The sequence below is a fragment of the Hoplias malabaricus genome, chromosome 5, assembly GCF_029633855.1.
Source record: "Hoplias malabaricus isolate fHopMal1 chromosome 5, fHopMal1.hap1, whole genome shotgun sequence".
NCBI classification, from domain to species: Eukaryota; Metazoa; Chordata; class Actinopteri; order Characiformes; family Erythrinidae; genus Hoplias; species Hoplias malabaricus.
In genome coordinates, this window is record NC_089804.1 from 18,026,182 (window position 1) to 18,040,411 (window position 14,230).

A 14,230-nucleotide genomic window follows, 5' to 3' on the forward strand; every position below is an offset into this window, starting at 1 on the left:
GCTTCTCAGGATAGCCACACATGGCTCCACTCAAACAAGCCAATCTGTCTGCTAGGCCCAACCACTAGCTGCTGCAGACCTCCACTGTGGCTCTGGCTACAACAGCTGCACGGTTGCATGGAGTGTAACCTACACGGAGCCAGGTACTGACAGATGGGTCAAGAGACCAAAGTGTGGCCCCAGTGAGACAGTTCTGGGAAATGTGAGGTTAAAAATGAGCTGCAAGAAGATGGAGAGAGAGAGAGAGAGAGAGGATACCTGAGATTTCAAAGGAGACAGATGGATCAGCATCAGTATCGGGACATACTGATTCAAGTTAACACCACTACTCCAGGCAAAAAAGAATGGCAAAGAAATATGTTGCGCATTGTATACATTGTTTTGATGTGCTATAAGCAGTTCTTCCAGTTAGGTGTTAAGGTATTAGGAATTTGAAAGAACAAACTATATAAGTTAAACATAACAAACCTAGATTTGCCAGAAAGCCATTGGCAGCATAGTGTTTGTCATAGTGATGTCTTGTCGCAGATCAACAATGGGAAGGTAGGGTCCAAAATACATACCCTTCTTATTAGAGGTCCTCGAGAGGTTTTGGTGCTGCATATACATTTTTTGTTTGCGTGTGGTTTTAATTCTGTGATATTGTAGCATAGAAACATATAGGGCAGAGCTAATACATGCCCTATATGCCCATAATACCCATACATTTTATATTTTAAAAAATCAATAAAAATAAGGTTATATTTAAAAAGATTTGTGATCATTTTAGTTCTTGTAAATTTGGTAAGCCAATTATTTTTTAAGAAATTTGCAGAATTTTTATGTATTCATAACACCTGCATAATTTGTAGTATCAGTTATGTTTTTTAATTAATGTAAATATTTCTAAGACTAAGGTTTCATTAATTCAAAAAATCTCAATTATTTCTGTGTAACAGCTTAATTAAATAACAAAATTCAGTTTTGTATATTTCAGTTAGAACAGCTTCAATCTGCTAGCAAAAAATAAAAAAAATATAATAATCTCAGCTTCATTCTCTTTTCCATAACAATTGTCAATACTGTTGGAGCCCAATACCAATACTGTTGCTGTTGGATTAATTTTGAAGAGTTTGAATATGGTCACGAGCTGTAAACTAAAAATACATACTTTAATAGAGTTTGACCAAGGCGCTAATCAAAGCCAGGTTTTTAAGGTCGCACCAGACTAACAGAGCTTGTATGATTTGCGAGTGGGGGATTTTGCTTCAAGACAACTTTTAAATAGACAAGCACATTTACACCACTGCATATCTTCATACTCCTTAACTTTGCAATAATATTTGAAGCAATAACACAAACCCATATGAAACGACAATGACTACAGTCAAACTGAGCTTTTACTCCTCTTACTGCAGCTATGGCGCAAGAGCCAGACCTCGCACATGCATGTTTCAACAAAGTTATGTTTTTGGTCAGTCACTCAGTCAGTATGCAAAAACACCTCTTCTAGGCTGATGTTAAAGGTTTACAAATTAGCTGTAATAGACTGGAATGTGGAAATATAATTACAGACATAGGCTAATGGTGTAGTTATGTCTTGCATACTACAAATCAAAGTGGATCTGAAGTGACAAAACAGGAAACAGGAATCTATTTATTTCCTTGGATTTGCAGACTCCTTATCAACTGCCAAAGCTCTTCACAAGAGCTCAACTTTTGACCTCATAGAATGAGCCAATACTTTCACACCTCTGCCATACAAAGAGTGACAAAACTGCTTTTGTACATAAAACAACACCCAATTCACAGTTCAAACCGTCAAAAACACTCAGGAGTGAGATAATGTCAGTGAATGTTACTATGCAGAAAAGTGTAAACCCCACCTACTCACAAGCCCCAGTTAATCTGAGTTTCTAAATATGTGTCACGATGGCACCCATCCCACCATATCATCAGCCCTCCACAGTTTTCACCCTTACACATCCAGAAAGTGACTTTAACTGTACTCCCACACAAGGTTACTGGAAGCTCCACTGGCTGAGTCCAATCAGAAAGAGAACTAGAAGGCCTGGCATCATGTTTTGTTTCAGACTGATACAGTTGGCCCACAATGAGGCATGCGCCTTCCTGTACAAAGGCTCCACTGTGCACTATCAATCATGTGAAGCCAGCTCAGAATCATAAATCCCTCCTTTGAGGGAACCCCCCCCTCCCCTTCAGATTTACAAAATGGTGAGGAGGGGTGGAGACGTGCTCGCTGAAATGTCAGAAGAATGTTGATATTGAAGGATGAGACCAGATGTGTGGGGGTTTTGATTTGGTTCATGGGTAGTTCTCAGTGCGAGTGCCACATAAAGTTTCACTGAGGAAACATAAAAGTATCTATTAGGCAAAATGTGGATAATCACAGTGAGGAAGGGAAGTGATGAAAATCCTGAAAGAAGCATGTTATTATGTATTCATTGGCGAAATCTGTCTTACAGTAAACAGAGCGAGTGTTTTTTTTAATATATTATTTATTATTATTATTTTTCACAAAATACAGTTAGATGGAGTATTCTGAAAGGCCCACAACCAGTCAGAGATATTTGGAATGAGATTTACAGTCAAATGTGATGGACTCACCAGTCTACAAATGTTTCCAGGCTAAATATAGCTTAAATATATTTCAAAGAGATAATGGCCACTTACTGCACTTATTGATAAAAAACATAATAATAATAAAGTAATAAAAGAAGAATTTTAATCTTATAGTTGGAAAGTGTGACTACAAAGTCCAGTTTCATCCCATGCATCATGTGTGATATGTGTGCATTAATTTACCATTGGGCCTTACAGACCCCTTTACTACGGTTTCTACTGGTCACTATAAATGACGGACGTTTGAGTTAAGCTGGAAAATCTTTCAAGAAGGCATGGCAATTAATTGGAAAAATTACATTTAGATCTTAGATCTTTAGCAAGTTCATCTCCCCTGATCAGCACAACACTGTATAATTTTGCTGCTTTGCCCATATTTATTTTCATTTTCTAAATTACAATATTACTCATACACTCATTAAAGAGGCTATGGGTTTTGGGGCTAATTCCTATCACTGTTAAAGGGGACACATTATGAATAGAAATCAGTCTTGTTCAGTCTATGTGCACGTTTTGGATCTGGAGAGTACAAAGTCAACAAAACCATTCAGTCAGTTTTTGTGGGCTCTCTTAACCAGAAAACATGGAATAAAATGAGTTGTTCTGAATTTGTCCTGCTTCTTACATAGAGTGAAGACAATTTAGGATTGTCCCACCTCCTTGTCTGAGTACTGATTAATGTTGGCAGAAACGAGAATGGTGAAGAAAGAGAACTCAGTGAAAACGGCTAGAATCCAGAAGTTCTGCGCCTCGCTCCTCACACACGGGCTCTAACATTGAACTGAGCTTTAATGGAACAGGTTCTGAAACCCATTATTCTGAACAGCCGTTTTGAACAGGAGAGGACACTGCAGTGGTGTTTGATCCTTTTGGTATTTTGACCAAAACATGTGACAGATGTTTCATTATGACCCAGGACTGTGTTCACTTGTGAAAATGGGGCAGAATATGTCCCCTGAAATTCTGCGTTAAAACTATTCATGGCATTTATTCCTCAGCATATGGTCAAGTGTTGAGGAGAGCAACATATTGCAAAAGAGAGACAAGGTCTAGACATGGGGAGAAGCCCAATTTAACGAAAAATAATATATATGACAGATATTAATATGTCTTCTTCCACTAGAGAGTGCTTTGATATAATACAACATAATATAATGACACCCACACAGGATTTATTATATTCTGCCATTTTTATTATTATTATTATTATTATTATTATTTTGTTATCTTTAATTTTTCCAAAGTTCACCCAGGTTAATTCCTGTGGTTATTGTCAAAGGTGCTTTGAATGGACCACTTAACTCACACTGCTTAATACCACAGTAGGACAAACAGAAATCAATGATTTAATTACTAGCAAACTGTAAAGCATGCATCAAAACAGTTTGATGACCTAACTTCTAACTTTTATAACCACAGCAATGTAGAATGAAATCTAAGGGCTTTGCATTTAGACCAGCAAATGGTTAAACTTTTCCTCACACTGTGTTGTTAAAAAACTGCACAGTGCATAGTGCCTCTAACCATTAATATGTTCATCGAGTTTCCCTTAATCAAGTTGTAACTACAACTGAATTATTCTATATCCTACAAGGACACCTAAGCTGTCACAGCTTTTTAATGAGTTTCAATTAAGCTGTTAGTTTCAGAAGAATGGTGCAGCACACAGGCATGCGCTCGCGGCCCGGCAAGGACACAAACAAGACATTTTATTATGCCAGACTTAGCCTGTGTAAATGCTCAAAGTCTTCTAATGACATCAGTTTCAAAACAAGGATATAAATGTATTAAAACTATATTAAAAGGCGGGGAAAAGGGTTAACTACATTAACTAGGTGACTTGTTTCAGCTGATGCATGAAAATAAAGTCCTGTATATTCGCCTCCAACTGCCTTGCTTTGAGGGCAAGGAAACCCTCGTTTTCTGTGCATCTTCAGACTTACATTTATGATCGGCACATGACCCAAATGACATTTGCGGTGCATCTAAACTCAAGTATATTGACATTTCACTAGTTGGTACCAGAATGTTCCCCAGCAAAATAAGCTGTGTGGTTTAGGAGCCACAGCAAAAACATCACCTCACCTCTACTATAATAAACGGTAATTTTTCAACTAAACTGGTGATTTTCTGATTTGTGTCAAAGTGCAAACGTCATTGCTCTGGGCTTACAGTGGAGTAGCATATTATATTAAATCAGTAAAACTGATGATTGATAGATAGATAGATAGATAGATAGATAGATAGATAGATTTTGTGCTGCATCTTACACAGAGACTTTAGGAGGTTCCACCTTCTCAAGAGTCTCTCCAATCACAACAATTTTTATTTTTATTTTTACCAATGACCTGTGTTTATGTGAGAGCGCAAAGACGAGGTTAAACAAAGTAAACAAACAATACGAACGCAGAGAAATAAGAGTACTGATTAAATGTCTGGCCCAAAACCTAGTGCGCTGTTAACATAGAGAGAATTTTACGTCATAGTATGCATAGCGACACGTAGGCCCAATTCTTAGATACATTAAATATGTTGCCTACTGAGGTACCTTAATCTTGGCAAATTTTAATGTGATTAAAAAGAAAAGAGCAGAATCCATAATGCTGACGCACTGAGGTAAGAAAACACTGTTCGCGTGCAACGAGTGGGAACGAGCAGTGATGCAATAGCTCTCTAACTGGTGCATTTCAATAATCTGCCTCATGAGGTCAGGTGTCAGTCAGAACACTGCCTACTTAAACAGCTGTGTACAAAGTCAGTGCCTACCTTGGCAGCTAACTAGGTTTTGGGACAAGAGCTATGGAGAAAACAAGAAAGGAGAACGTTTAAAGGAACAGGCTCTTCTGAACAGTCCTGTTTAGACAGGGGAGAACACTGCTGTGGGGTTTGGTCCTTGTATTATTTTTATCAAAGCATGTCACAAACATTTTATTAAACCCTAGATCTGTGTTCACCTTTTGGAAAAGTGGTATAATATGTCCCCATTATCTATAAAATGTAATGTACACAGTACACCAGAAATAAGCAACATTAGAAGACTATGTCTTACAGAGATCTGTAGTTGAACTATATTGTCTATATAATATAATACAGAACATTACACCATATTACAAAGGCCAGTGCATAGTGTTACCTTACACTGACATTCTGTGCTTCCCTGAGAATGTGGATATCACCAGTACATAAAAGAACACTAGGTAAGATTTTGTAATTTTGCTCCTGGTCTCCCCCTAGAGTTGTAGAATGTTATTCACTTTTACATAACTGTCCTGAAATCAGGAGGAAAGGGTGGTTACCTACCTTCCTCCAAAAGTTATATAATGCATTTTCTGCAGTGCTGAGCCCAGAGTAGAAATAACAGAGACTATATTTTCTCAATTACAGGTCAATGAAGCATAACATAAATTTTGAAGCTGTAATTTTAAGGAAAAAAATTGTTGCCTTAAAAAAACAGACCTGTATATTTCATAACAGAGCATAATTATTCCTGCCTCACTGAGTTTAGCACAGTACACAATGTGAAATATAAAATATCTCATCAAATTTCCAATGTATGTGGTGTACCACAAATCTGTATTGTGTTATAGTTATAATTCAGTAGTACTTATCTTAAAGCACTTCTTGCTTCTATAAAAGGTCAAATGGGAATTATCCTCATCATCATCAGCAGCAGCATGTGCAGTGCCTTCTCTGGTGCAAATGTGTGAGCTAAGCTTTGGAGAACATACGACAAAGAGGTCAGCCAAGACTGGCGAATATCAAGTTGATTCATCAAATGAGTTCTTGTGTAATTGCGTGGCATGACTCGCTGTGAAACTTATCAGCAATAAAGCTGTCAAGAAGACATCAACAGCCATGTTAAACGAAAACACAAAAAGCACAGGGGGTTCAGGACTTGGTGCTATTTGGATGCCGGCCAGGGAGGTGTTCGGAGATGCCGCCGCCTCAAAGATTTAGCTGCGACATTCTCATCAAGATGTGTACTGTAGCGATGCGTTTATTGCATTAATCAATACGATTTCCACAGATGCTTTAATTAAATATCTTGCCGAGAGATGCCTCTTAGTCAAGGCTTAGGTCTAATGATAGTATGAAATTAAAATTTTAAATAAGATTCATGAAAACACCTGACAGTCAGTCTCTCTCTCTCGTACGCTCAAACATGCAACACAGTTATAAAAATGTACTTCACCAGAATAGGAAATATATTGGTATCCTGTCCTACTGCATTACATGTGAAGAGTCAGTAAGGCACCCATTATTAAATAAATACATTTAAAATAAATATATAAATAAGAGAAAATGAGTGCTGATGGAGTAAGTGAAGCAGAGGATGCCTGCTAACATGATAAATTCCACCTTTACCTGAAAACCTTCTGGCGCAGCGCTAAGTATAGTCCTGTGAAGTTTGCCTTTCTAATTGTTACAGATTGCACCATTAGCAAAATATTGTCGTAGCTCCTGCACCCATAGACAGTAGCAGGCGAGGGTTAATTTGCATAATAAATCTTAATTGAGACTCATTAAGCACTTGATTGGAAGCAAATCAGGTACACTGTGGATAATGTTGAGATTAATGAAGTTTCTATCTTTTTTTTCCCCAGCAACACAGTATTTTTCTCTATCTGCACATGATGCGCCCTGACCAGAGATAAGGCTTCTATTTCAGTAGAACTAGGGCAGGTAGTGCTAAAGCTCAAGGTTAACAACGAATTCATCATGGATTAGCAAGCAGTCTTTACATATTACCTGCACAAGGACAATTATATTGGATCATATGCGACATGCCTTAACAGTGCCTTAAACCAAGGGTCACTATTAGGCAGACTACTGTCTGGCTCTGGACCTGGATGCTGCTCTGTTACAACATAGACCTATAGCTGCTACACTATTGAGAATTATTTGAATTTGAACAGAGTGTTTATTTTGTCTGACATAAATTTTCTAGCCATTATGGTACTGATTTAGCTGTTCAGAAAAACAGTGAACAATTTTTGTAGTGAACAATTGCACGCATTGTACACTACTCAGATCTGTACATTACGATGAGCACTGTGACTTGACTGGATGGCACACACATACTGCGTCTTAAACTGTGCTCTATTTGCTATATAGTGTACTATTTAAGGTTGTGTCCTAAAAGCATAGTGGACAATTTTCAGTGCATTCAAACAATTCCACAATGCAGTGCAAAAGTAGTGTACAACCCCTGTAGACTAGCAGATAGCAGATCTATATAGATACCCATAGTTCTCTGCATTATTCTGCAACAACACACATGAGGTTCTGTCAAAATAATGCACTACCCCCTTAAATTCAGTTCCATATAACAGTGCACTATATAGTGAATACAGAGCGTTGTCCTCTGGCCAGTAAATATAGCTCATGGGATGAGATAAAAGGTCTTTTGAGACACTTTCAGGACATATGTTTTTATGCGATAAAACAAAAAAATGTATAAATATTATAAGACCAAAAACAGTTTGAAATATGAATGGGGGTTCTCATAAAAAAACTAACAATAATAATAATAATAAAGTGGTTACAGAGGCTGAATGAATGAATTAATGTATGAATGAATGAATGAATGAATTAAATATATATTTATTTTATTTAGAAATGTATACATTTGCTATTTATTATTTAGATAATTAACAAGTCTGTGAGAAAACTGAAAAATGTTCAAATATACTGAATTGTAATTATCATTTTTTGGACATTCAGTTGCTCTTGGTTTGAGGAAATGTTCTCTAACTTGATCTTAATGAATTGTTATTATTTACCTATGCTTTAAAGAAATTGAAGCTCTGTCTTTGTTGCACAGTTCACAAGAGCATTAACACAGATGACACGCACATGATGTTGTGAAAAAAAAAAAACAAATTGAAGACGAGCTATCAGAATGATCTTGGCTATTAAGTAAAAGGTATAACAAGTTCCTGTTGTACCCTTGTGACCATGACACCTTTTTAAGCCAAAAAAAAGCATTGTATTCATATCAACAGGATTCTATCACAATGAAGTGGGGGTAAATATGTCAGAACTCTGAAACCTAATGCTAGTCCTCAGCTCTTGTCCTGACATGGACACTCCATCTGAAATCCATCTGGAGATGGTAATATGAGCCCACAGTGATTGTTTTTGAACAACACTGGGGCCATATGGCCTCCTGAGGTGGGTCAACTATTAGCCTAGCACAACAGCATGCATCTCTGGTTTCACACCAAATCTTTGTTCCGCTCTCTTTTTGCGAGAAGAGTGGGAGGGTTTAGGAAAAGCCTTCCTGAAGAGCAGTTGAGGGGTCTGTATGGACCATGTCCCCTTGTCTTCCAACACGGTTAAAGATCGGCTCACGTTCGACAGGTGCACTTGGCGTCCGGTTCGACCTCTTCAACCGCTGTCGAGCACTGCAACACCACCAGAATTCCTGCTGGTGATCAAATAGCAGGCGCACAAAAGACATTCTGTGTCATCGTTAGGCCCTTTCCCCCCCTCGCCTCACTCTCACTCAAGGAATCGACACAGATCAGTTCCCCTTCCTCTCTCTCTGACTGCCATTCCGACCTCAATCTTCCAAGCCTGCTATCTGTGGAGACTGGGACAAAACACCATTTTGTAATTTCTTTTATACTTTGATGTCAGGCAGGAGTAATGAGTTTTAGTCTGTGTGCAATAAAGTCTCCCCATAACCTCAGCATTTTCATGCTTAATGAGGGGAAAAAATCATAAAAAAAAATAGCCATTTCTACTTTTCACAGGGATGATCGTGCAGAAACGTTATTTGGCCCAGTTGCCCTGCTGCTGTATCAAATTGTGTCATTTGCCTGGAAACTGGCACAGGTCTCAGAGGGAAGGTGAGGTGAACGTACGGTTGAGGTGGCAGGGTACGAGGCGGCACTCTGCTTGCCTCAGGACCTGGTTGCTTTTTTCCCCTCCCCTCCCTTTCACGTTTTTTCTCCACCTCTCCTTAGCCACATAGAAGTGAAGAGCAGAAAAGCACAAAAAAGCATGGTGCTCCAGGCACATGAGCCTTCTTTCTTCTCACCTCACACCAGCCACAGTGTAAGTGCCTTCCCAAATCGCATCCAGCTAGCCCCACCCACAAATGCCAAGGCAGGCTGGTGGAAATACCATGACATCATGGCCACAGAACAGGATAAGTGCTTCTGTGGTTGAACTATTACAGTGATATAAACAAACAAAAGAGGAATTAGCACAACACAGGGGAGAGCACGGCTGTAACTAATCGAGGCTAACAGACCTAGAAGGCAAACTGAATTCATATGCTATGGCCTAAACACTTCCCTAAACAAATCCACAAAACTTTTGACATTTTTAACCTAATACAGAATTTCAAAACAAAAAGGACAGAGGTGTTAATATAAAAACAGAAGTAGGACAGATGTGTCCACACTTCTGTTTCCCTCCAAGCTTAAATGGCTCTTAGGCAAATGACTACACTGTACGGCTTCTCCTACCTAGAGTAGACAAACAACATCTGCCTTGATCCTTGGATGTTTCCAGAACAGACCACTTAGGAGGACTCGCAGCTAGCCAATTCCCAGAAGCCCCTGTCACTCACTTACTGGCACGGCAACACTTAATGCCTTTGTCTGTTCTCCAATTTATCTTGTTAACAGCAAATTGGGCTAACAGTTTGAAGCAGGAGCTATTGTAGGGCTGATAAGTGGAATCACTTCGGAGGCTGAGAAACAATGTACAGGCCTACCCACGTTACCATAATAAAACTTGCATGAAGATATGAAACCTGTTTGATGATATGATTATCGCCAAGGACAATCAGGTCCCTAATTTAGAGTGGGTTCACCCAGAGCTCCTGTAGGAGCAAAAAGGGAAAATGAGCCGAGAAGTTGTCCAAGCAAGTTTATTTCATAACGCAGATATAAGTATTCCTTAAGTCTGTGCTTGCACAGTAAATCCAATATGTCTGACCTTCACGTGAACGCTGACCGTCTCCAAATATTAATTGTGTAATTCAGCAGGAAGGCCTGAAAGCCTGCCCAAAATATATATATATATATATATATATATAATACACACACACACAATCCCCTATCCAACGTGGAAAAAAAATTAACTGTAGACAGCATTTCACACACACATAACACAATAATACCCATTTCACACAGAGACCTCCTGTCTCTTACTATATGTCACGCACACCCACAAAAATGGGGGGAAAAAAAACTCATTCCTTGCATCTTCTCCAGTCTTATTTTAATACCACCCCCCCTCTCTCTCCTTGTTCACCCCTCCACACATCATTAAACATATTATTATAACATGAGTGTCAGCCCGCGTCTCTCCCTGCTCCATTCTTGCACTGCCAGGTAATCAATTTGTCGTCACTCTCTATAACCCCAGTAAAGTCATCAAGCGAAATGAGTTACAGCTGCAAGAAGCCTTCAAGAATATAGGAAAGGGGAGGGTATGAAGGATGGGGAGGTGGGTGTGGATTGTAGGGGGGGATGGGGTGACAACACAAGCCCCGGAATATTCCTCCGCTGATAGCACATCCCAGGTCTTGAAGATGAAATATTAATGCACAATTTGTTTATCTGCAGGCCCACATCTCTCCTGCGCCGAGCTGTTAATTTTCTATCGGCGCAGACAACAGATCAGTCAGTCATGAACTCTTCACAGCCATTACCAGGAGACATTTTGATTAAGTATTCCTAATGTAGTGGATAGGAAAGAATGAAAACACTCTGCCTGCCAACTTTTGATTGACCATTAAGCCACTGATGAATGTGCCTGTCAAAGAGGAGACAATTACCTCAACAATGAAGAAACTCTTCTGGAAGGCTTATTTCTCCATAGGGCTGACACATTTACCAGATTACAGGCGAGCAGGCCCAGAGCGTGTAAAAGGATCGCTCAGGAATCTTCGCCGAAAAGTTCACCCAATAATCGTGCTGCCTTGCCTTTGTTTGAAACTAGGGGGTTTTAGCAAAGCAGGGGAATTTATGTATGTGTGTGTCTGTATGTACCAGACAGAGTGCCTTTCAGGAAGTGAGGTACAGTTAGAGGGTCTCAGAATCAATAGGTGGGCTGAAAATTTGCTATTGCTGGAACTTTAATTTCTGGAATTTAATTTCCCTTATCCAAGCTGTGCTCAGAGTCATTATTAATATCCACAACTCTAGTTATATAACCTATTATATTGTTATTATATTTGTTATTAGTTATTATTATATCTAGTTAAAACTGTTATATACTATTATAATTTCAGCACCATGTCTCAGAAAAACAGTCAAGAAAACTGCACAGGTGCTTTCCTCTCTTAATACAATAAAAGGTCTTAACACTTATAAACTGCTTACATACAATATACATAATTAAATATATAGTTATACATCTGTTTATTAATAGCATTGTTGTAACTCAACAAATTACCCAGAATCACTCAGTTCAGGACAATTTGGCCCAAATCATACACAAGCTGAAACATTCAGGCATTTGCCTGTACGCATTACAGATTTATTACAAGAATTGTCAGATGCTTTGCTACTGTGTGTGCTGTGTGTGTGTGTGTGTGTGTGTGTGTATATATATATATATATATATATATATATATATATATATATATATATATATATTGACATCATTCTCTCTTCTCCTAGTTCACTGACACCTCATGAAAGCGTAAAGTCAGTGAGACACAAGAAAAAGATTGAGAGATGTTGACTGTGATCACAGCAGGGCATGAGGCTATGCGTGAAAAGCTGTACCACACTTTATATGATTTCAGATCCTATATCCTATATAGCCTTAAAACAAAGATTTAAAAAAGATACCCTAACATATTATGATCCCTCTCCACTTTCTACCAGTAAATTTGGGCAGTAAAATTTTACAGATATAAACATGATGACAGAGAGTGTGTGGGATCTGGAGTCATACATAAAACATGTGACCATGATCTTCATTACGTTTCTCAGTATAGCAGTCACGTGCAATCGTGAGAAAGAAAACAGATTAAAGAGGCGTTGCTTTGCTTTCCAATTAGAATAACCATGATGGAGCCTGGGCTACTGTGAAATAAAATTATGGAAAAGAAAATGTTACTGCTGTTCTCTTTTTAGGAATACCAAACTGAAACTGTACTCACAAACACTATCGGATTCTCTCTCATTCATGGTGTGTGTGTGTGTGTGGGCCTTGTGAGTAATGTACCACCTCACACGTTACCATTGTGTGTAAAACCTGTTTACACACTTACATTGTGGGGACTCATTTTCCTTGTGGGACCACAAGCTGTTTCTAACGTAAATATTTCAATGTTAACATGTAGGCGTATTGTGTTCATGTAAGATTTACCGTAAGTCTGCTCAGCATGAATGGAAGTATAGACACTGTCCCCACATTCGTGTGTGTATGTGTCCGTTTGTGCATGAGATATTAAGGGTTCATAGGAAGTTCAGCTGATACTCGGATTCAAGCCCATCCATCTCGAAAATAATTCCTGAGCTGTTGGCTAAATCTTTGACGGTGGACCTAGCTTAAAAACACACTGATAAAGTTCTGAACCTGAAACTTTCAAAAGTCGCCAACTGTGCAGCCTGCCGCTCGGTGGACAATGTGTTAACATCATAAACAGCGAACACATGTAACACGTAATATAAAAAACCCCAGAAACGCTATAAAAAACATTGAAAACGGTAAAGAATTGTCAGCCTCTAAATACGTTACGGAAAAGAATCGGCGCGAGCGAGCCGTTTTCAAACTAGCTCCAGTCCACACCGCGTCTGGGCGGTTTAAACACTGCGTTTCTCGCCGAGGAGTTTCACTTTACGGGGTATTTTGAAGAAAACCTGTGGGCGACGTGTGAAGGGGGGCTTTCTCGTGTCATCGTGTGAGAGAGACGCGCGTGTTAGCCCAAAGAAATGGAGAACATCTTGACGAAGGAGAATGATAGGTGTCAGTTGCTTGGTCCTTACCCGCCGCTCGCCTCGGCGCCTGCTGCTTCCTCCTTGGCATGTTGAACTCGGGGTGTGCGGGTGAATCGGGCCAGGTGAAAAATCGCAGGCGCTCTCAGATAGTCCGCACACGAAGAGCTCGGTTTATCTCGCCTTTTCTCAACGCACTTGTCCTCCTCTTCCTCCTCCGTAGAATCCAGTATCAGACTCGTCGCCTTGTCAAATCAGCTGTCAGTTAGGACGGGGACTCTCTCTGCCTCCCTCCGTCTCTCTCTCTCTTTACCTTCTTTTAGATCTTCGGCGGACTATGTTTTCTCGCCTCTCTTCGTTTCTTTTCCCTCACCCCGCCGACAGAAAGCAAAAGGACGAGTCGTTTTCAGGGGCCCAGCTCTTCCCAGATTGTCCGCGAAGAAAGAAACAATAAGGAAAGAAGAGAGAAGGGGAGCGCTGGTGTGAAATAACTGTTCTCTGTATCACACACACACACACACACACACACACACACAGGCAGGGTAAAGCGATGCCAGCGAACATCGATCCATAGAGCAAACTGAACATTAAAAACTCCTCCCTCCTCGCCTGGACTTGATGATGGCAGCTAGACATTTGTTACACTAGATAAGCACGAGTTTATTAAAGAGACAGAGACCAGAGAAAACACCACGGGG

General features: G+C 39.5%; 1 protein-coding gene across 1 annotated transcript in view; it reads right to left on the minus strand.

Annotated features, from left to right (window-relative positions):
* LOC136696765 (teashirt homolog 2) overlaps positions 1-14,018 on the minus strand; it is a 69,955-nt gene extending 55,937 nt beyond the window's left edge. The window contains exon 1 of the mRNA XM_066671437.1: positions 13,584-14,018. Within this exon, the coding sequence (XP_066527534.1) occupies positions 13,584-13,623 (40 nt within the window). The 5' untranslated portion in view covers positions 13,624-14,018. The remainder of the gene's footprint in view (positions 1-13,583) is intronic.
* Between the last annotated feature and the right edge of the window lie 212 nt (positions 14,019-14,230).